Raw genomic sequence first — 23,768 nt, forward strand, 5'->3', positions numbered from 1 at the left:
ACTCTTAGGCATTTATCCAATGGACATTTAAACACTGATTAGAAGGTCCATATGTAGTTCATTATTAGCCAGAGTGGAATCTGCCTAAATGCCCACAATGTGTGATACAGCCAGCAAAATAGCTCTCTTGTATAAGAAGTGGGCCGTAGTGCAGTGGGTTAAGCGCACATGGCTCAAAGCACAAGGACGGGCTTAAGGATCCCAGTTCAAGCCCCTGGCTCCCCACCTGCAGAGGAGTCCTTTCACAGGCGGTGAAACAGGTCTACAGATGTCTATCTTTCTCTCCCCCTCCCTCTCTGTCTTCCCCTCCTCTCTCCACTTCTCTCTGTCCTATCCAACAATGATGAAATTAATGACAACAACAATAATAACCATAACAACAATAAAAAAGGCAACAAAAGGGAAAACTAGCCTCCAACAGCAGTGGGTTGTGGTGCAGGCACCAAGCCCTTACAATAACCATGGAGGCAAAAGAAGAAGAAGAAGAAGCTCTTTTGCCATATGTGCTTCCTATCTGCATTTTGGTGAAGGAAGCCTCTGTGCTTTGGTCTCTTTTCCTATCTTTCTCTTAATCTAAAAAAAATGTGTGCTGTATAAACAACTCTTAAATGAGTTTTTGTAAGTGTGTAGAAAAGCTTGTTTGTGGCAGTAGGTATATATATATATACACACACACACTATAAACACCCTTTGAAAACCTAGTACTGAATGTATTATGTATATCTTACATTTCTACAGTATAATCACTCATATATTTCAGTTTATCTATAAGGAGTAGATGGTAGTCTATAGTCACACTTTTTAAAGTCCTGGGAATTATTTTTATTTTGTTATTATTATCTTTAACATTTATTTATTTCCTTTTTGTTGCCCTTGTCATTTCCATTGTTGTTATAGGTATTATTGTTGTTGATGTCATTGTTGTTGGATAGGACAGAGAGAAATGGAGAGAAGAGGGGAAGACAGAGAGGGGGAGAGAAAGATAGACACCTGCAGACCTGCTTCACTGTCTGTGAAGCGACTTCCCTGCAGGTGGGTAGCCAGGGGGCCAAAACCGGGATCCTTCTGCCTGTCCTTGTGCTTTGCACCAATTGCACTTAACCCGCTGTGCTACTGCCCAGCTCCCAAGTCCTGGGAATTTTTAAAGGTCATTGTAAACAGAATTTATCAATTACATAAATCTTAAATAAATATGTAGAGAACATTGACATTTCAAAATCTTGTTTAAAAATTATTCAATATTTGATTATCTGGGGGTGAAATAGTGTAAAGTTGTTACCTAAGGAGATTTAAAAAAACTCATGCACAACTTTTTTTTTAATTTATAAAACTTCCCAAAATTATACAATGAAAAACTCTCACATGCCACTCTCATAAAGTGATTTATGCATCTGTTAGCGATAGTTTATATAAGATTGTGACACTTTAAAGTTTTCTCATTTGACAATATAACAATACAATAGTGGGGGTTGTATTGTTAAATGGGAATCTGGGGAATGTTATGCATGTACAAACTATTGTATTTACTGTTGAATGTAAAACATTAATTCCCCAATAAAGAAATAAATTATTTTAAAAAAATTTATTCAGCAGATGTGATTCAACAAAATTATTTAGTGTAAAATGGTCATCTAAAAGAAATGTTAACAGTAAAAATTTATTTTGAACATTTCAAAAAAAAACAAAAAAGTTTTCTCATGGTTGCTTTTGGTACTATGTCATTTGACTATATAAAAACTACCTCTGTGAGAAAAATATCATTTGATAATGCATTTATATTTTGGTTGTTTAATTAGGACAAAAAAAGTTTAACAAAGAAAATATCTGTGAAATGATTGACATAATCACTCTTATATAACCTGTAAAAGTATCCTGTTTACACTAGAACAGAAAGTTATTACTTGTAGCTCCACTTTCCAGTTCCTACTTCCAACCACTCCTAGCTCCGCCTTCTGAATCCATTGCTGTTGTTATAAATTCAGGAAGGTCTATCCACTGGCTCAGAATGCTTCTGGAAACACCATGGCCACTTATGTGGAGCTCAGCACCAAAGCCAAGATGCCCATTGTGGGGCTGGGCACTGCAAAGGTAACTATGCTAATATGTGGACACCTGATTCCTCTTAGAGTTTTTTTTTCCCTCCAGAGTTATTGCTGGGCTCGGTGCCTGCACCATGAATCCACCGCTCCTGGAGGCCATTTTTCCCCCTTTTGTTGCCCTTGTTGTTGTAGCCTCGCTGTGGTTATTATTATTGCCATTGTTGATGTTATTCATTGTTGGATAGGACAGAGAGAACTGGAGAGAGGAGGGGAAGACAGAGAGGGGGAGAGAAAGATACACACCTGCAGACCTGCTTCACCGCCTGTGAAGCGACTCCCCTGCAGGTAGGGAGCCGGGGACTGGAACCGGGATACTTCTGCCAGTCCTTTGAGCAAAATGCGCTTAACACACTGCTCCACTGCCAGACCCCCCTTCTTAGACTTTTGAACATTTTCTCCTCTGTGTCAATAGGAAGAATTGTGAAAGATCTGGGCTCATGAATTTTCAGTCCTGAAATTTTGGCCCAGATTATTTTCTTTTCTCAGGATAAATTCAGGCTATCCCTATTTATAAATTGTAAATCTTTGGAAAGGATTCAGGTAAATTTTTTTCTTCAATTTTCTCCCTTTCTTTCCTTCTCTTCCTTCCTTTCTATGTGTATATGGTTTCACTAGCAGTGAGCAAATCACTAACAAGTGCCAATTGCTTCTTTCTTTTTATTTATTTCTTTCTTTTTTCACTATTTATCTATTTATTTATTCCCTTGTGTTGTCCTTGCTGTTTTATTGTTGTAGTTATTATTGTTGTTGTTATTGATATCGTCACTGATGGATAATAGAGAGAAATGGAGAGAGGAGGGGAAGAGAGAGAGGAGGAGAGAAAGACACCTGCAGACCTGCTTCACTGATTGTAAGTGAAGGTGGGGAGCCGGGGGCTTGAACCGGATTCCTTATGCTGGCCCTTTTGCTTTGTGCCAACTGCACTTAGCCTGCTGCACTAAGACCCGTTCCTTTATTTATTTATCTATGCCCTTTTGTTGCCCTTGTTGTTTTATTGTTGTAGTTATTATTGATGTTATTGTTGTTTTGCCCAGAACTTAGACTGTGCATTTGCTGACTCCTGAGACAGTTCTACCTGTGTGAAACGTGTACCCACAGATTCAACACTTCTAGGGAAGCATGTTAAGAATTCAGAAGCTCAGGCCCTCTCCAGGTCTCTGATGCAATCTGCACTTCAGCAAAATGCCCAGACTAATCTCCAGACTGCTTAATCTGATAAATATGTTGAGCTAAATAAGTCTCCCTGTGTGTTCTCATGTCAGCTAGGAAAAGCAAGAAAGGGACTTGCAGGACTTGGTGACCACATTTCTAGTCAGTTGAAAATGTTTTTCCATCCCTGTCTTACTACTACTTCTCCCTCCCTTCCTTCCTTCCTTCCTTCCTTCCTTCCTTCCTTCCTTCCTTCCTTCCTTCCTCCCTCCCTCCCTCCCTTCCTTCCTTCCCTCCTTTCTTTCTTTCTTTCTTTCTTTCTTTCTTTCTTTCTTTATCTCTCTCTCTCTTTCTTTCTATCTCTTTTTTTCTGGATGAGTTAAACATCCTACTAGTTTTCCTAAACTGAGTTTAAATTCTTTTTCTCTCCAGTATCTCTTTTAATTTCCCTCGCCCATTTCTTCTGTCTTAATCTCAGTACTATCTCAATCTCAGGAATACACTTGGTCAGTCTAGATGAACTGATGAATTACAAGTCAGTTCAGTACCCACTTCTTTTGCTGGAACAGACCTATTTTATTCCAAATCAGTTTTGTCCTTTATATGGATGTGAAAACAATTGCTTCCAAAATGCTTGTGAATGTCCTTACCTTTAAAATTTACAAATGAGTGGCCAGGCAGGAGTGCACAACATTGAGAACACCAGTTACCATGTCCAAGGACTTAAGGCTCAAATTCCCAGTCCCCATCTATAGGAGAAAAGCTTCACAAACAGTGAAGCAGCATTACAGGTGTCTGTCTATCTCCTCCTTCTCTCTCAAATGCTCTGTCCTATCAGATGAAAGAAAGAAAATAAAAAAGAAAGGGGATAGTGGCCACAGAGAACAGCTGAGTTATTATGCAAGCACTGAGCCTCAGTAATAACCTTGGTGGCAATAAAAAATAAGAGAAAATATTATGTCACAATTTTAGAAAATAAGGATTGTGGATGTCATAATTTGAAAATTAGGATGTTAACTATCAAGGAAAAGGAGAGTGTAGAGTAGAAAAGGCACCCATGATTGCTTTCAATTGTTTTCTATTTGAAACATATTTTAAGGGGTCAGGCAGTGACAAACCTGGTTAAGCATACATATCACCATGTGGAAGGACTCAAGTTTGAGCCCCTGCTCCCCACTTACAAGGGGAATGCTTCACAAGTAGTGAAGCAGGTCTGCAGGTGTTTATCTTTCTCCATCTCTGTCTCCCTTTTCCTCTCAATTTCTCTCTGTCTTGTCAAATAAAATTTAAAAAAAAAAGGAAAAAATGGCTGTCAGGGGATGCTGGATTCTTAGTGCTGATATCAAGCATCAGTAATAACCCTGGTGGTAATAATAATAATAAGAAGAAGAAGAATTAGAATCATCACCACAATCATCAGCAACACCTGCTTTTCTCAAACCTTGGCTTGGATACTTTAGACATAAAGTGGTCTTTGCAATTTTCTTTTAGCCAAAACTTGAAAATAAAACTATTATTGTTGTTGGAGGTGGGGGGTTACTGGGAACTGAGCCAGGCACTTTAATTAATGCAGTGTAAACCCTCAGTACTGAACTCTCTCTACAGGCAATACAAGTAACTCTAATATTACAAGGTGTTTCTATTTATTCTTTTACTCTAATTTATTTTCTGTAGGCTTGAGTTCATGAACTTTTATTTATGTAGTCTCTGTAATTAAGACTTCTCTTTCATCCTTGACAGAATAATAATTACAGGAGTGGGGGGTGAAATTGCTACACCCACAGACAGCAGTGGATTTGTCATGTAGGCACTGAGCCTCAGAAATAACACTGGTGGCAATAAAAAGTAACACAAAATGTTATTTCACAATTTTAGAAAATAAGATAAGGAGTATGACTGTAAATATTTTGAAGGCTAGGATGATATAAAGTTATAACATAGTTTACTTGACTTAGACAAAGTTCAGAGAAACTAAATTGTCTGTTTAGACCACACACTCATTTTGTAGTGAGCCTGGGTTGTGCCTATAATGATTCTTTTCCTTCTGAAAAGTCCTATGTGGTCTTTTAAAATCTAGTTTCCAGTCTGGCCACTAGAAAGAGACATATTAGAAGTAATTTCTCAATTTATCTCTCTCTCTCTCTATCTTCTGGGCGCGTGCACACACACACACACACACACACACACACACACACACACACAAACACATGCATTTCAAGACCAAGATTGGATGATTAACTTGGATGAGAAGGCAATGGATCTTTATCTAGTTTAAAACATGAGGTCATAATCACAAAGTCAATCTTCTATCCTTCCTTGTCTTTTGAAAAAGTTCTCAAGTGTGTTTTCCTTCAAATTCTGGAAACTTGATTCAGAGAGAGTGGTGCCGGGCTAAGCTTCACGGGTGGGAGACAGAGACGACCAGGGACTCATGGCTGAGTGGTATGCAGTTCAGTCTTTATTCATGTGGAACCCAGCGCAATCTAAGCTATCTCTAATCACAATCTTATCCTTATATATCCTGAGGCGGAAGAGTCAGGTACGAAGAGGATGTAAGTAGGTTAGGGGGTGGAGAGAAGGAAAAAGTGAGAACCAGTGAGGATTAAACCAATGTCCTGGAGGCAGGGGGGTGCTTAGTTAACAGTGGTTATGTAAATAGAACACAGTGCCAAGCAGGGGGGACCAAACCAATGAAACAGAGGGGGTCTTAGAAGCAGAATTTAAAAGCATACCAACAGAGTGGGATGTATAGCAGGTCTCTTTATTAGTGGCCTGGGAATAAGAATGCATGATATGTTTGCATTTTTCTTTCTTTCAGTCAACTGCAGCAGAATTGAAAGAGGCTGTGAAGATAGCCATTGATGTAGGATATCGTCACTTTGACTGTGCCTATATCTATCAGAATGAGAAGGAGGTGGGGGAAGCCATCCAAGAGAAGATTAAGGAGAAGGCTGTAAAGAGGGAGGATCTCTTCATTGTTAGCAAGGTATATATTATCATGGTGGAAAGATTGCAATTTCAGGTGGAAATATTTGTATTTAGTTCACACCCAGAGTTCTGTCCAACTCTTTTCAAAGTTCCTCCTCACTGTCTTTAATAACACCGTTGCACACTAGCATAGTAATCCCACACACCCATCTACTTGGCTTTCCTCTAACGGTGATTGTTCATTTATCCACAACAGTGCCTTTTCGATCTCTCTGCTCCCAATTGGTGGGATCTACCAACTTAATGAAAGTCAGAGCATAAAATTTAATCAGAAAAAGATCCTGAGCCCTACAGTTCAGCACTGTGATTCAATGACTGTGTACCAAATTCCCAGTCTGGATGTATGGGAGAACAGTATGAGCATTATTTTCTTGTCACATATAAATTTTATTTATTTAAGTCTCATGAAAAGTAAGTCATAAATTTTATGTTAAAGAAAGCAGGGAATCCAAGAGGTTGCTCCCCTAGTGGAGCACACATGGCACCATAGATGAGGACCCAGTTCAAGCTCCTGTCCCCACCCACAGGAGGGAAGTTTTATGAGTAGTGGAGCAGTGCTGCAGACATCTCCCTTTCTCTATTAAAAAGAAAGGATAAAGAACATGAAAAAGAAAAGAAAAGGAGGTTGAGTGGGCCAGAGGTAGTTAAGAATCATTGGATTTGTATACCACTGTGTATACAATTTGTAATTGCTCAGATCTCAGAGGGTATAGGAGCTCATTGTCTGCTAGGGTGAGTCCAAATCCTTATAGATTTATCCCTTGAAAATATAAGAGTCAAAGAGAAGCCCATTGTAGCTGGTTAAGTGCACAATGACCTGGGTTCAGACCCCTGGTCCCCACCTGTGGGAGGAAAACTTCACAAGTGGTGAACTAGAGCTGTAGGTGTTTCCCTCTATCTATCTGTCTATCTATCTATCTATATATCATCTATCTCTCTCCTCCCCTCTTAATTTCTCTCTGTATCTATCCAATAATAAACAATATAAAATAAATTTTAGAACAGAGTGGGCTTTTTTATGTTATAAAATTGACTAAAGGGGCTGGGTGGTGGCACACCTGGTTGAGTGCACACATTACAGTGAATAAGGACCTGGGTTCAAGCCCCCAGTCCCCACCTGCAAGGGGACAGCTTCATGAGTGGTGAAGCAGTGTTGCAGGTGTCTCTCTGTCTCTCTCCCTCTCTATCACCTCTTTCCCTCTCAATTTATGGCTGTCTCTAGCCAGTAAATAAAGATAATAAAAAATGTTTTTTAAAAAAATTGACTAAAATTTCAAAATTAGACTAAAAGCCCATGGGAAGTCTACATCTGATTGGGAAGAGCATGTGTATATTGTGTCCAGTGAAACGCAAACGTAGGAGAATCATATGGAACACCGGGGGAATTGAAAAATAACTTCAGGGACATAAGGATTGTTGCCCACCTGGTTCTGTTACCCTCACCGATGATCAGCGATTTCCCTTGTTATCTAGGAAAAGAAAACAATCAGGGACGATGCAGGTCTTCCCTTAACCAGTATTGAAGTCTCACTGTTGTGCATTGCAGTTGTGGATCACTTTCTTTGAGAAACCCTTAGTGAGGAAAGGGTTTCAGAAGAGCCTCGAGAATTTACAACTGGACTATCTGGATCTCTATCTTATTCACTGGCCCTGTGGAATCCAGGTTTGAGTTCCTCCACTCCCCTCAGCTCTTCACAAGTAGGTATTGAAAAGCAACATCTGTGTCAATGTTGGAGGCTAGGGAGCATATAGTCCAAGGTCCTTCATTGAGTAATAACCTCTATTACACAAGATGACGTGCCAGAGCAAAAAGAACCTATCTGTTCTTAATTGAGAAGGCCATAATCCTAGTTTTGTTTTGTTTTTTTTCCCAGAACATTCTGAGTCTCCCATGATGCCTGGTATCCAAGGCAAGGTGCAAGGTCCACTTCAATCTTATCTTTATTCTGTCCTAAGGGATCTTCTCTCAGAGGTGGTCTTACATAATGATATTTCAGGAAAGATTCAACCCTCTCACTGACTAAGTCATAACCTGGTGCACCATTTTAGAAGAAAGCTCAGGAATGGTTAAAAATAGTCAGTCTTCATGGAAGAAGAGCAAAGGTGCCCAGAATGCTGTTCCTGCCAGGAGGGTTGTGGCTTCCTGTTTGATGAACTAATTCATTGATGACGTTGTGCTACCCTAGCTTCTGATGTCGCAAAAATAAAAGTTGGCTAATGCATTTCCCCAAAGAACACTTTTTTTTGAAGCTACATTTTGTTTGGTTATGTTGAAGTTGAAATAAACTAAGTGAAGTCATGTCCTTCCTGATAGCAGTGACTTTTGCAATGTGTTAAAATGCATTTTAACAGAAGCCAAACCATTTCTAATTCAACAAGTTATAGACATACAAGATTGACTTAGAGATTTTTATTTAAACTCAATTTTGTCCAATTTGAACTCCAGATTTTGGGGGTGTGTGGGGGGGATGCACACATGTATGTTTATTGTGAGTTAGGATCCTGAAGTCTCTTAGGGGAGAACCAAATGTTTTTGTACCTTGCACTTTGTTTGTTCTACACTGACAGTATATGGATAACATTCATCCTCTGAATGAAGAAAGCAATCTAAGCTCCAGTAAAGAAACATTTATGGATATCTGGGAGGTATGTTCCTCTTCTAACTGTGCTGTGAGTAAAAACCACCCCTTGGTCTTTCAAAGAATTCTATACGAGCATAAAAGAGCCCATATGCTTGATGCTACTGAGTTGAATCATAAAAGTGTCCTTATTAGTTAAGATTCTTCCTAATCTCTTCAAGTTTTGTGTCTAATATAATGTTACCTTTGTTTTGACAAAGTTTTACATTTGTTTTAAGAAACAGATGCTTTATAGAACTACTATAGAACTTTTAGAAGTACTATTTGTCATCTTTTCAAAATGTGACATGACACTATTACCGCCCCCAAGAAATATACCTATACCCCTCTAAAATCCTAGGAAGTGAAGGAACTTGAAATATTTAATCTTTTTTCTCCTGAAATATTTAACTAATAGTGGATTAAAAGATCATAGGAGTGTAGTTTTGTAAATTCTTTTTTTTTTTTTTTTAACCAGAGAACTGCTCAGCTCTGGCTTACGGTAGTCTGGGGAATTGAACTTGGGACTTGGAGCCTCAGGCACAAGAGTCTCTTTGCATAACCATTATGTTATCTTCCCCCTGCCATTTTTTAAGTGCTTTTTTAAAAGTTTTTTTACTATCTTAATTTATTTATTGGATAGAATCAGACAGAAATTCAGAGGGAAGGAGGAAATAATGAGGGTGAGTGACACAGAGACACCTGCAGCCCTGCTTCACCACTTGCAAAGCTTTCTCCCTGCAGTTGGGGACCGGGAGCTCGAATCTGGGTCCTTGTGCATTATAACATGTGCGCTCAACCAGGTGCGCCACCACCCAGCCCTCATTTCTGTAAATTCTTTATTACTCAGAAATGCTTCATTTTTAGATAGGACAGATTGAGATGGAAGAGGGAGACAGGGAGAGAGAGCAAGGTAAACACCTGCAGACCTGCTTCATTGCTTGTGAAGCTTTTCCCCTGCAGGTGGGGATCAGGGCCTCGCACCCAGGTCCTTGTGCATGGTAATGTGTACATTTAACTACGTATGCCACTACCCAGGCCCATTTTTAATATTTCTTTGATACACTAACTAAAATAAATGTAAGACAGAACTGTCAAGAAAATGTATCTCTTTCTCTTTACTACTTACCAAGTTGTAGCCATAAAATGAATGTTGAATGGCCAGAGAAATATCTCAGCTAGTAATGCACAGGACATGTAAACCTAAACTTTTGGGTTCTCTCTCTGAAAAAACATATGCTAGAACAGTTTCTTTTCTTTTCTTTGTTCTTCTCTTTTCTTTTATATTCTTTTCTTTTCTCCAGTGATTTAATAATGATTGACAAGATTATAGGGTAAGATGGTGTACAATTTCATACAAGAGTTCTGTATCCCCTCAATTGGAAGTTACTCCATTCTTTATCCCTCTGGAAATATGGACCAAAGATTTTTATGGAGAGATGAAGGTGGGATGTCTGTCTTCTGTAATTGCTTCTCTGCTAGACATGGGAGTTGACAGGTTTATCCATACACCCAGCCTCTTCCAGACTGTCTTTCCCTAGTGGAGTAAGGCGTTGGAGGGGTGTGGTGCCAGGACTCACTGGTAAGGCCGTCTGCCCACACAAGTCAGGTAGGCATCATGGTAGCAGCTGCAACTGGGTGGTTGAAAAACATTAAGGTATAAAGCAGAACAAATTGCTTAATAATGAGGAACCTAAAGGGAAGACTATAACAGATGAGATTTGGGGTCTTCATTTTGGAAGAAGTTAGGAAATCTATTTTAGAGGAATGGTTTCTGTGCATGTCTGTCTTTGTCTCTTTCTCCCTCTTTCATGGGAAACCCTCTATCCATAGTGAGTAGACAAAACTAAGGGGGGAAGTTATTCATAACTTTAATTTTATTGTCATGAAAGAACATCTACTAGAAATAAATGTTCAGAACAATTTTTTAATGAGAAATTTAGTGGTCTGTGTGCCTGAGGTCAACTGAATGAATATTCCTCACAATGGAAGAATGGCAAGGTCTACAGCATAGACTAAGCTTTTAACAGACTCGGGTTTTGCATTGAATTCAAATATAAAGACATCAGGATGCATCATATACCAAGCTATAGCTCATCTGTGGCATTTCATATTTTCCTTTCCCATTTCAATCTCTTCTCCCCTAATGAATGCTGCATTTTTTGCCCAGTTTGAGACCTATACTGTCTACACTATTGATTCTCAATATTGAATTTATACTGTGGTCATCTGCAGAGTTGTTTTGTTGTCGTTTGCTTGCTTTATCTTTTACCACTGCTGAAGCTACATCCAGAAAAATTAAACAAGAAGCCCTGAGAGTCAATCCTGAACACCAGTGTACTCTAAAACTCTCAGGTGACTGAAAGGTTGGCTAAATTTAAGAACAGCTAGGTAAAGGGTCCCTCAATACTTCACCCTTATCTCTGTCTCATAGTATTTACACTGGCCCTCCTTTCTCACTTACTTTGAACTAAATCTCTTCTCCAAGATCCAGGTTATTTTTTGAGTTCTACTTCAAACTCTACCTCATAGCCTCTTCAAAGACCTTGTTTCCTCTTCCTCTGATCGCGCTGATTAACAAGAGATCTCAATCTAAAGGCTAAATCTCTGTTGACCCAAATTTCATAGTTGATTTTCTCTAAAAAGGGCCCCTAGTACTTATGTTAGTTTCTAAGAAAATGAAAGTACATAATTTGTCTCTGGATGCAGAAAATTCCTGAATAGAAACTGAAGCTGTAGAGACTGATGAACACAAGCTATGTTTGGGGTTACTAACACATGATACCCTTTATCAAATTCTTAAAAAATCACTTATAAGCTAAAATTCAATAAAACGTGCCTTTCCTTGGACTCAACATATTTCTGCTCATGGGAGCATGGTTAGATAAGTGAATAATAACTAAATTTCATGTGCATCCAGTCTCTTGACTCAATCTGCTTCACATTCACTAATGCACTGAATACTCCTACAAAGCAAACCTTGCTTACTATGGAAAAGAGTAACGCAGACTCAGAGACATGAACTTGTCTACACATGGTGCAGTCTCTTTACAAGAAAGTTTAAAAGAGAGGAAACTGATATTTATAAGTGAGATTAGCCAAAAAGAGAATGATGAATATGGGGTGATCACACTCATGGGCAGAAGTTGAGAAATAAGAAGAGATACGGGGAAATGCAAAGCAAAACTTGGGCTGGGTTTTGGGTACTGCACCAAGGTAAAGGACTGGAGTGGGGGTGGGGGAGATGTCAGGTCTTGGAGCATGATGGTGGAGGAGGACCTGGGCAGGGGCATTAGGGTGTTATACAGAAAACTAAGAAAAGAGGGAGTCAGGCCGTAGCACAGTGGGCTAAGCACATGTGGTGCCAAGTGCAAGGACAGGCATAAGGATCCTGGTTCCAATCCCTCAGTCCCCAGCTGCAGGGGGGTCGCTTCACAGGTGGTGAAGCAGGTCTGCAGGTGTCTATCTTTCTCTCTTCCTCTCTGTCTTCCCCTCCTCTCTCCATTTCTCTCTGTCCTATGCAACAGCAATGGCATCAGTAACAACAACAATAATAACTTCAATAATAAAAAATAAGGGCAACAAAAGGGAATAAGTAAATAATAAATAAAACTAAGAAATGTTATACATGTACCAACTACTACTGTATTTACTGTCAACTGTAAGCCATTAATCCCCCCAGTAGAAAATTTTTTTTTAAAAGAAGGGAGCTTAGATCACTTAGGTTCAGGTGAAATAGCTGAAAGTGTATAAAAACATCTTCTGTGCTTATTTTGAATTAACTGGGAACGTCTATTTGTATTAGAACTCCCTTTTAGCTAGTACTACTGTCCTGGGTTATTTACTAATGTCTCCTGCCCCTGAAAAATCAGATCCAAGCTACAGTATATGCAATTTCTTTAGAACATTCCACCTTGTTCCTTTCTCTGACAGGCCATGGAGAAACTGGTGGATGAGGGGTTGGTGAAAGCTATTGGGGTCTCCAACTTCAACCACCTCCAGATTGAAAGACTGTTGAACAAACCAGGGCTGAAACACAAGCCAGTAGTTAACCAGGTAATATTCGGCTAAGCCATGAGTAATGATGCCCTACTACTTCTCAAATATTTGGAAATAAGTTTCATGTGCACTACTGAATCTCACCTCAGGAGTCATGACCAGGATATTTTGAGGAGCCAGAGCAATTGCTCACTTGGCCAGTGTGCTGCATTGCCATGTGTGTCGCCCAGGTTCAGGCCAGGCCCTCACTGCATTGAAGGAAGCTTCAGTGCTGTGGTTTCTCTAAGTCCTCTCTCTCTCCCTCCCTCCCCCCCGCCCACCTCTCTATCATCTAACTACCATCTATCTATCTATCTATCTATCTATCTATCTATCTATCATCTATCTATCATCTATCTATCTACCTATCTATATCTATCTCCCTCTTTATGTCTTTAGCTAAAAAAACTTTTTAATTCTTTTTTTAACTTTAAAAATATTTATTTATTATTGAAGAGCCAATAAGAGCAGAAAGAGAGACAGAGAAAGAGAGAGAGAGACACCTGCATTACTGCCTCAACACTCATGAAGCTTCCCTCCTGCAGGTGGGGACAAGGGGTTTGAACATGCATTCTTTCACAGTGTAATGACTGCTTAGCCAGGTGTGCCATCACCTGACTTCTATTTAAAAAATAAAATTGTGGGAGTTGTGAAATAGATATGGGTGACTGTTTCTTCAAGCCTATAGCTGTGTGATGTTCAGTCTTTGCTTGATGGTCTTTGGTGTATGAAGATCTTTTTTGGGTGGTGTTTGTAAAAAAGACAAAGGATTTCCCTAGTTACAGGTATTGTTTATCTTTGTAGATTGAGTGTCACCCATACTTGCCACAGAAGAAACTGATCCAGTACTGCCACTCCAATGGTATTGCCATCACTGCCTACTCTCCTCTCGGATCTACAGATAGAATTTGGTGAGATTTCTGAGGGATGGTTCTCTTAACAATGAAATATAAATATTATGTTGGTTAATATTCTTCTAAGTCTATAATCCATTTGGAAAGGGAAAAAATGTGTGAAAGTCAAAGTTCATAGTGCATTGTAAACAGTGAGCAGAAAATAGACTTCAAATAAAAACATGGTGTTCCCAAAAGGTAGCACAGAGCTAAAGCTTGAGACATGCAAACAGAAGATGCTTAGAACAATCCTTGTAACCATATGCACCACATTGATGCTCCTGTCTCTCTTTATTTCCTTTCCTTCCTCTATCTCTCATGAAATGCATAAAATGAATATTCTTAAAGAAAACATGATCAGAATACTTCTGCTCTATCTACAATGTGGGAACTTTACAAAATATTGAGGCTTTCGAGCTCATGTATCATAAGCAGATACAAAGCTTCTAGATGCTCTTCCTTTGTCTATCACGTGAAAAGTAATGATTCACATTGGTACCATCATCTTAGAGAAATAGTTACATGTGGTTCTTATGGCCACTAAACACATCATCTGTTTTATTGCCCCTAGGCCATCACCAGACGATCCTGTCCTACTGGAAGATCCCAACATAAAGGCAATTGCTCAAAAGCACAACAAAACTGTAGCCCAGGTATAAAGTGTGCATTTGGTTGGATGGCTGCTTCCTTCCCTCCCCCAGCATATCAGTCTTGTGTTTTGGTCCTTATGTTTATCTTCCTTAACTCTTTGAAAAGAAAGAAAAGGGACAAAGAACCTCATAATGCCCTTCCTTAAAAAATATCTGTGAACATCTAAAAACTAATAGTTATCTCTGAAACAAAGATAGCTTTTGGTGGAGAACCATAGCCCAGTGGTGTGAGTAACTTTTTCAGTAGAAGGATGCTGACTTAGTTTCAGTTCTACTGCTCATGAATTCTATGACTCCAAACATGGTCCAAATCCATCTCTTTAATTTTATTTATTTTTAAACAACTGGTTAGTAATTGTATTAGTCATAAAATTATTGCCAATAAACCAGTAAAAGTGATCTTGTGAGAACAATTAATTTCCATGGAAAATTAGAAATGTATCATGATATTTATTTATTGGCATAAAAGCATCTATTTTCATATTATGAAGGTATGAAGTGATTAAGGCATCTTCATATTATTGAGTGGGGTGTCATTTTCATTTGCTGAAGTCCCTTTAGTATTTCTTATAGGGAAAAGTTTGTTTGTGATGAATTTCATCAATTCCTGTTTGTCTGTGAAGTTGTCATTCCTTCAAATCTGCATGACAGACTATAGAGGTAGAGTTTCATTAGATGGAGATCATTCAGCACTTGGAATATATCCTGCTACTCCTGATGAACCTGTAGCATTTCATGTGGGACCTTGCTGATATTCTAATACTTTGACTTGTGTTTCTTTTGCTGTTGTCAGAAATTGAAATACAATAAATTATATTCTGGAGGCAAAATCATTCCTGCCAGGGACATCCACAGAATGTACGTCCTATAATCTATAATTTCCTATCCCCACTTCTGCATTGGATTGCAAATATAAGATTGTGGGATCAGGGTTGCTGGGATTTTGTACAAACTTCTTTAGAAATCTTCCCAGTGGTACTAGACTGCTGCTCTGTAAAGTAACTTTCCTGTCATGAGCAATGTTTCTTCCTCTTCTCTGCCTGGATACTGTATTTTTGTCCTTTGCTGTGCAAACATTGTTCATACAAGTTTCTGGATCGTTTGGAACAAATTGTTTGCCTATTTGTTTTAGATTTGCTGTTTGATGGTAAATACAGGCTTCTTCTATTTAACTATATTGCCTGAAGTCTCGACTCTCCTTATTTTTATAAATAGAAAAGATCTGATATGGAATGTAGTTCAGCAATTTGACCTAAACTCACACCTTGCAACAGAATATGCAGAACTTCTCTGGGTCATTCTCTCTCAATCTCTCTCTCTCTCTCTCTCTCTCTCTCTCTAATATTAAATAAATAAATAACAAGGTTATTATAACAATTAAGAGCATACCCAAACCAAAACCTGGCAAGTGTCATACCATTAGGTGGGCAGTTGCTTGTTGGGCAGTATGCCAGCTTTCCCCTGCTTAACTCTGCAGTCTATTTACATAACCACTGTTACCTGGGAACCGCCCTGCCTATAGGGCATTGGTTTAATCCCCACTGGTTCATACTCTCTTATTGCTTCACCCCCTCTCCTAGTCACACCCAGATTTCTACCACTCTCTTTTCACCCCACCCTCTCTACGTCCCATCCTGTTTCCACCCTACTTGTCGATTATATATATAGCTTCTCTCTGTTTTAACACACTTGGGATTGCCTTCTGGCTCCAAGAGTCTCAGAGTCTATCTCCTGCGATGCTAGCTTGGCACAAGTTCCTGATCCCTCTTCCACACAGCAGCCTAGGTTGGTTCCAGTCGAGTTCTCTTCTACCCAGAGAGCACTTGCTCAGGAAGGAGCACCCTCAGGATATCCCCTCAGTTGCTAACTTTTATAACACATAAGACTGAGTTCTTTTCGATTTTAGCTGAGGAATGGGTGGTTGCAAATGAGTAGAAACATGATGATCCTTTTGTCATCATCTTCTTCTTTTCCTCCTCCTGCTCCTTCTCCTGCTCTTCCTGCTCCTCCTCCTCATCCCCCTCCTGCTTCTCCTTCTCTTCCCCCTCCTGCTTCTCCACCTCTTTTTCCTTCTCCCCCTTCTGATCCTTCTACACAGGTCCTGATTCGATTCCATATCCAGAGGAATGTTGTCTGCATCCCCAAGTCAGTGACTCCAGCACGCATCATCGAGAATTTTAATGTAAGGTTCTGCTGGTTGACCCTTAATAGAGCTGGGATAGGAGCAGTGTTTTAGCTGGATTGCTTCCTGGGACCTTGTATAGTATGTGGGTTCCACACCTTTCCCACCTGTTATGTCTCTCCATTTGTTGTGTGGGGGATGCAATCTGTTCCTTCTGAGCAGGGACACAGAGACAGTGGGAGCTGAACCATAGGAGATACTGGACAGTAAGGCAAGCAGAGACACATACCATTATTCTGCTGGGATTCAGTTCAGCTTAGCTCCTCTGCTCAGTCCCTGTTCAGTAGCAGGTTAACTTCCTTGTCTCATTCTATTTAGCTCCTCTTGGTCAGCTCCCCCTCATATATGCATCTTTTTCACACAGCCCCCTCAGACCTGCAACTGGGAGCTTCCCAGCAGAAGGTAGTATATCAGGGTAGCTGCTCGCTGATCACCTCCCCAAACAGCAACAATAGCTCTCCAGATCCAAAGGTCTAGAATCCAAAGGTCTAGAGAGTTAGACTAAGGTTATCTATTGGCCATGGTCAGCAGCAGATACAAAATACATACTCATGTGACTGGTTTTTGTTTACTCAGTTCTCAGTGGAAGGTTATTACATATTACATTATCTTATGTCTCCCTTCACCATCCTTATCTCTCAAACCTGGAAGTTCACTGGAATAGAACTGAAGTAAGTCATTGGCTCATAGATTAAGGGTGTTGAGACACCATCCTGTTAGCTCTGACCATAATTGTGCTTCCACACTGAGAAGACCTATGGCTGAAGTTGGTTTACAGGTCAAACCATAAAGCAAACTGCACTGTCTCAAAGACCCCAGTTCCCAGAAAGGAAAAGCTATGTACTGGTAGATAGATTTTCTGACAGAACTCCTAAGACCATCATGGTGCATGGTCAGTATGACATGTGAAATTGATGACTCCTGGTGTTATCCCTTTTGAATCAATGCCCTCTCTCTCTCTCTCTCTCTCTCTCTCGCTATATATATATATAGCAATCTTTGTTTATGGTCTGAGTTCGAGTCCAGGTGTTATGATGTCAATTATGGGGGGGAAATTTCTGTGTCAATTAGTGCCTGGATGCAAAAATTCTATCAGACAGAATGGCTTGCTGTCTCACATCATCCCAGGAAAGGACTGGCCAATGATGCTTGGAATTCTTGCCTTTCCAGGTCTTCGACTTTAAACTGAGTGATGAGGAGATGGAGACTCTTTCAAGCTTCAACATAAACTGGAGGGCCTACAAGTTAAAATTGTAAGTGACACTGGGTTGTTTTGTGTAGTACTCTTGGGTAACAAGGAATACTTAAGGTTTGGGGACTTTATCTTATTTCAAAATAGTTTTCTGATAGTTTTAAATGTTAACATTGGGGAGTCGGGTGGTAGAGCAGTAGGTTAAGTGCACATGGCACAAAGCACAAGGACTGGCATAAGGATCTCAATTGCATCCCTCGGCTCCCCACCTGCAGGAGACTTAGTTCACAGGCGGTGAAGCATTTCTCCAGGTGTCTATCTTTCTCTCTCCCCCTCTCTAATTTCCCCTCCTCTCTCCATTTCTCTCTGTCCTATCCAACAATGATGACATCAATAACAACAACAACAACAAACAACAATAAAAAACAGAAGTGCAACAGAAGGGAAAATAAATAAACATAATTTTTTAAAAAATGTTAACATTGTAGGGCTAGGGAGATAGCACAGTGGTTATGCAAAATTCTTTCATGTTTGAGGTTCTGATGTCCCAGATTTAATCCCCACCACCACAATCCAGCCACTACTGAACAGAGCTTTGGCACAAAACAAGCAAACAAACAAACAAAAAAACCTATAAAAGTTAACATTGTAGTGCCTGGGAGTCATTATGAAAAAAGGCAGTATTGATTTCTCCTTATTGATTAAAACTATGATTATAGAGTATATATAGTCTTAAGGGAGGAAAATTGATTTACTCACTCAGTGAATTTTTATTGAGCATCTACTATGTACCAAGCACTTTCTATACCATTGGGAAGCATATGAGACTAGTTTCTGCCTTCACAAGTTTAAATTTTATCAAGGAAGTATGGGGAGAAACTCAAAATAAATGACAAGTAAAACTAGATCTTACAACTGACAGAAAACTTGTCAGAAGACAAGTCTTCAAACTATCCTATCCTATCCTACCATACCCTATCTCATCTCATGCCATCCTATCCCATCCCATCCCATTCCATCCCATCCCATCCCATCCCATCCCATCCCATCCCATCCCATCCCATCCCATCCCATCCCATCCCATCCAATCCTATCTTATCCTTTCCTATCTTATTCTAGTCTATCTTTTCCTTTCCTGTCCTTCACTTTTGAAGAATGATGAAATAATCTCAAATTATATGTGCCATGCTCTGTTATATACAGTACAGAAAAATTGACTAAAGAATATAGGTTAACGTGGGTGTTAGCATTAAACTTTTAGTGTGGGTCAGAAGAAGCAGTATCTAGGTGCATTTCATGCCTACTACTGCTTCAAAATGTGGAAATGTCTGAATCCCAATAGGGAGTAGATCTGCAGTTTAGGAGACAGAAGTTATATTTGTGGGCAAGCTCTGGAAGGGATACTTACCATCTGGCCAGTTGACTTTCCTAATTTTGTAGACCCAGATATCCAAACTTGATATTTGAGCACCAGCAAAACAGTGAAATGTTGTAATACTGCAAGGCAATTACTTGTCAAAGTGCTAAGTCAATAATGCACATTCCTCTATCACTAGATAGAAAGTTCAAAAATAGTCCCAAGTAGGAAGAATGTTTTCCAAAAAAAAAAAAAAACTTTGGTCACAGAGATAAAATAACCAGTGCAGTGAGAATATAAAAAGTGAATAATTGAGACATATTAACCTTTGAGATATGATGCTGTCACTCCCGCAGGGTGACTCTCAGCAAGGAAGGTAAGCTTACCAGTTCTCTCTCACTAGTTAAAGGGACTCAACGAAATAGGCAAGAGACACTGGGAAGAATTGGAATACTCTCATTTATGGCAGGTGGACATGAGTTTAAATAGAGAACCAAACAAAGAACATTTTTCAAATATGTCAGAAATTACAGGTTTCTTAAAGGTCAGCTTGCCCCTATGGTAGGGGGCTACTATGACAAGAATTGATGCAGATACATAAAGGTCAAGACAATTATTCTACATGATGCAAGCAACTAATTATCCAAAGCTATTTGAGAGAAACATAGGGGTTAAGCTAGCAGTCTGAGAGAGAAGATAAACAAGGCTTGATAGATATCAAAGGCCATAATGAAATAGAGTTTGGACTTTCACTGACTGATGTCAGGGTGTTATCTGATGGAGTATGTTCTCTTTAGTGATCAAAAGTGAGGTGGTTGTGTGAACTCTGGGGGGTCACTATGTGAACTTTGAATGAACCTGAAAGCAGGCAGCCATGTGGCCTGCAGTTAGTGGGAGAAGCAGTGAGGTTTCTGTGGTCTTGGGAGTCTGATAAGGGAAACTGAGTCTGAGAGACTGTTTTCCTCTTTGCTCATCTCTGTGAGAGAGGCTAACAAGGGGGTGTCTTTCCCAGACCTCCATCCAAGGATGGGGGGAGTTTTCCCTAAGCTCTACCAAGCTTACACATAGCCCCACAATATGAGACATCTTATTTTCTTAAAAATTTGGTATCAAGAGAAGTCTAGTAAAACATTTTATTACTTTAGCCTTTCAGATATGAGCCATGAGAAGCCAGAGGAATAACTCACTGGGTAAGGTGCCTGCCTTGCCATGTGCAACATGCCTATTTTGAGTTCTGGAACCACATGGGAGTATCAATGCACCAAGGGAAGCTCTGGAGAGATGATGTCTCTCCCTGTCTCACTATTGGAATGTAAAAAAAGAAAATACAGAATTAATGGACGGTGCATATGTGAATCCCTGGCTTCTAAATGAGAGATAGGGAGGGAGGGAGTGGAGGAGAGAAGGAGAGAGAGACTGTGGGGCTGGCCACTCTGGGTGCCACCAGCCTCCCCCAGCAGTTGTGGAGACAGAGATCATAGCGGCCACCCGGGGGTCCTGGGATAGCTCCTTGTGCCAAGGGCAAAGTGTTCAGAGAGATAGGGTAGTCTACTCAAGGAAAGCCTGTGGGACAATTCACTTATTGAAAGAAAAAGCAGGTAAATATGTCCATAACTCAGGGGGAAGGTTTTAGTACCCATTAATCCAAACATAGAGCAACACAATGCATAGTCACATTTTGACCAACAGACTGATCACAAGTAAAAGGTTACCATACAAAGTTTGGTCACAAGCATTACAATGTATATTTTTCCAGAGGTAAATTTCAGGCACTTTAGGGCAGCAAGGGGGAAAGGGAAGAAACTGAGCAATCAAAATGTTTGCTGATGGTTTTAAGGTTAACTGCACACAGTACTCCATGGCCTTTAATTAAAGAAGGGAGGGGGGCAGGTGGCAATGTGTAGAAAGGTGCCCTTGATGGGAATCAGACTTCACATGAGAACTAGGTATTTTCTGCATACTTGTACTATTCCATAACTAGTCTTTTCTCTGACTACTGATTAGGACAGTAGTAACAAGTGTGCATTTAAATGACTTGATCCACTTGCGATCAACTACATGGCATGATTGTAAGAGGAAAGTTGGACTCTCCAAATTCATTTGCAGGTCTCAGTGCTCTGAAAGAGATAATTTTCATTTATTTAGTAAACTTATTTAACAGTGGCTTGCAGTATTATAAAATTTGAGAAGCATGATTTCACATGCATGCATGTGCGTGTGTGTGCTCACCACCATCAACACTAATGTTCAATGTCATTATGTCAAAGACATGTTACGTCATTGCATCTACTCCCTTCTTCATTCTCTTCAATACCCACCATAGTCTTAGAAGGCATAAAATCAGTACAGTTCTTATCATTATTTAGTTTGAAAGTGTGTTTTGGTTATTTTTATACTACACATGAGTGAGGCCATCTGGAATTTGTCTATCACCTCCTTATTAATTTCAATTAGCATTGATTTCTTCCATTATAAATAGGCTTTCATCATCTTAAGCTTCATTTTAGTTCATGATATTACAAACTCATCCCGCTCACTGCAAGAATCATGTACCAACCTTCCTCACTGTTATAATCACATACTTTTGTTAGAAATTCAAAAGGTAGTGATTATTTAGATGTGAAATAGGGAATATAAAATACTTCAAATCTCTTTTCTTTCACTTACTATTTTTGTCATTTTTACTGCCACCAGAATTAGGCTCAGTGGTTTCCACCACCAATCCACCACTCCATAGGAACATTTATACTTCTTTTTTTTCTTTCTTCTTCTCCTCCTAGGAAACACACTTCAGAGGAGAATGCTTGTTCACCCAGAATGAAATATTCACATATTCTTCCTTCTGCTTTTTTTTTTCATTTACAGGTTTTCTCATTTGAGGGATTATCCCTTCCATGAAGAAATCTGAAACTAAATCTCTGGATATAATTACCCTGCACTTGTCTTGATTGAAGTGATACTCTTTCCAGCAGAATCCTTATTGGCCAAGCTCACCTGAAATTAGAGAGTCTATAAGCAGTGTTAGATTTACATTGGTATGCTCAGCCAGAAGCAAATTATCACAGGGAAATCGAACATAAATAAGAAAACTATTATATTTTTTACTTTGATCCGGCTTTGGAAAATATCTGCTAACAATGAAGATGGAAGAAATACAATCTGCATATACAAAGAGTTTACTTTGCACCAATACCAATCTGAAATGCTTTTGCATATGAGATAATTGAGCTCTTCATTTACTACCTCTGGGACTGGTAATCTACATTGGAAATAAATAAAAATTTTGACAGTGTCAATCTAACTTTTCCCTCACATATTGATTATATAGTGACTTATAAGATTAAGTTAAAAGGAGTGTATACTAACATCATTCCCGCCACAAAAGGTCTGTGTACCCACCCCCCTATAAGTGAAGTTAAAAATCTACTCTCTCCCACCATCGGGAGTTCTTTTTACTTTGGTGAGATATTCCAAACTCAGTCAAAATCTAATTTGTTTTTCCCTATGTATTCTTCCTTGTCATTTCTGTTTATGAGTAGGACCATGCCATACTCCTCTTTCTCATTCTTGTTTTATATAATTTTTATTTACAAAGGAAACACTGACAAAAACCATAGAATAAGAGGGGTACAACTCCACACAATTCCCACCACCAGAATTCCATATCCCATCACCTCCCTTGGTAGCTTCCTATTCTTTAACCCTCTGGGAGTATGGATCCAGGGTCATTATGGGGTGCAGAAGGTATTAGGTCTGGCTTTTGTAATTACTTCCCTGCTGACCATGGGAAATGACAGGTCGATCCATATTTCCAGCCTGTCTCTCTCTTTCCCTGGTGGGGCAGGATTCTGGAGATGAGGGACTCCAAGACACATTGATGGGATCGTCTGCCCAAGGAAGTCCAGTTGGCATCATGGTAGCATCTGGAACCTGGTGGCTGAGAGAAGTGTTAACATATAAAGCCAAACAAATTGTTGACTAATCATAAATTTAAAGGCTGGAGTAGTGCAGATAAAGATTTGGGGGTCTCCGGTTTGTAGGTAGTTAGTAGGCATATTTTAGTTATATTCCAAAGGGCCCATGAGGATACTAGTGTTTGCTGTTTTTTTCCCCTGGGGCTGACATTTGATATGCAGATAGACCCAAGTTATTGTCTGGGGAGATGATGTCATGGCTGGAAAAAGCACCAGAAAGTTGGATCAGGGAAGAGAGTAGTTCCCAAATATTGGAAAGGTATATAAATATTGTTGATTGTAACCACATCAATTTGATATTATCTCTGGCCCATATTCAGCTTAGGAGCCTATGTGACCTCTGCATCCCTGTAGGTCTGAGCTCACATTCTGTATTCATGAGTAGGAACATTCTAGATGCCCTAATTTCACAGCCCATCTTCCTCACATAGAAGATAGAGTATGTTGTCCAGCCTCCCTTCAAAGGATGGAACATTTTCCATCTATTCCCATTTTTGTAGTTCTTTGAGCATGAATGTGAGTTGGATTTTGTCAAAAGCTTTCTCTGCATCTATTGAGATAATCATGTGGTTTTTCATTTTGCTTTTATTGACGTGGTAAATGACATTGATTGTTTACATATATTGAG

At 39.5% G+C, this 23,768-nt stretch overlaps 1 protein-coding gene across 2 annotated transcripts; it reads left to right on the plus strand.

Moving 5' to 3' along the window:
• Positions 1-1,930: 1,930 nt before the first annotated feature.
• LOC103116626 (aldo-keto reductase family 1 member B10-like) lies at positions 1,931-22,458 on the plus strand. 2 transcript variants are annotated; one of them, XM_060196609.1, is made up of 10 exons: positions 1,931-2,088; positions 6,067-6,234; positions 7,783-7,899; positions 8,805-8,882; positions 12,788-12,910; positions 13,697-13,803; positions 14,357-14,438; positions 16,534-16,617; positions 17,788-17,870; positions 22,032-22,458. In XM_060196609.1, the coding sequence occupies exons 1-10, from the start codon at positions 2,023-2,025 to the stop codon at positions 22,072-22,074; spliced, it is 951 nt and encodes a 316-aa protein (XP_060052592.1). In that variant the 5' UTR covers positions 1,931-2,022; the 3' UTR covers positions 22,075-22,458. The 2 variants fall into 2 exon arrangements, with proteins under 2 accessions (XP_060052592.1, XP_060052593.1); XM_060196610.1 differs by lacking the exon at positions 16,534-16,617.
• Positions 22,459-23,768: the final 1,310 nt, after the last annotated feature.

Source organism: Erinaceus europaeus, chromosome 8 (genome assembly GCF_950295315.1).
Source record: "Erinaceus europaeus chromosome 8, mEriEur2.1, whole genome shotgun sequence".
Lineage (NCBI taxonomy): Eukaryota > Metazoa > Chordata > Mammalia > Eulipotyphla > Erinaceidae > Erinaceus > Erinaceus europaeus.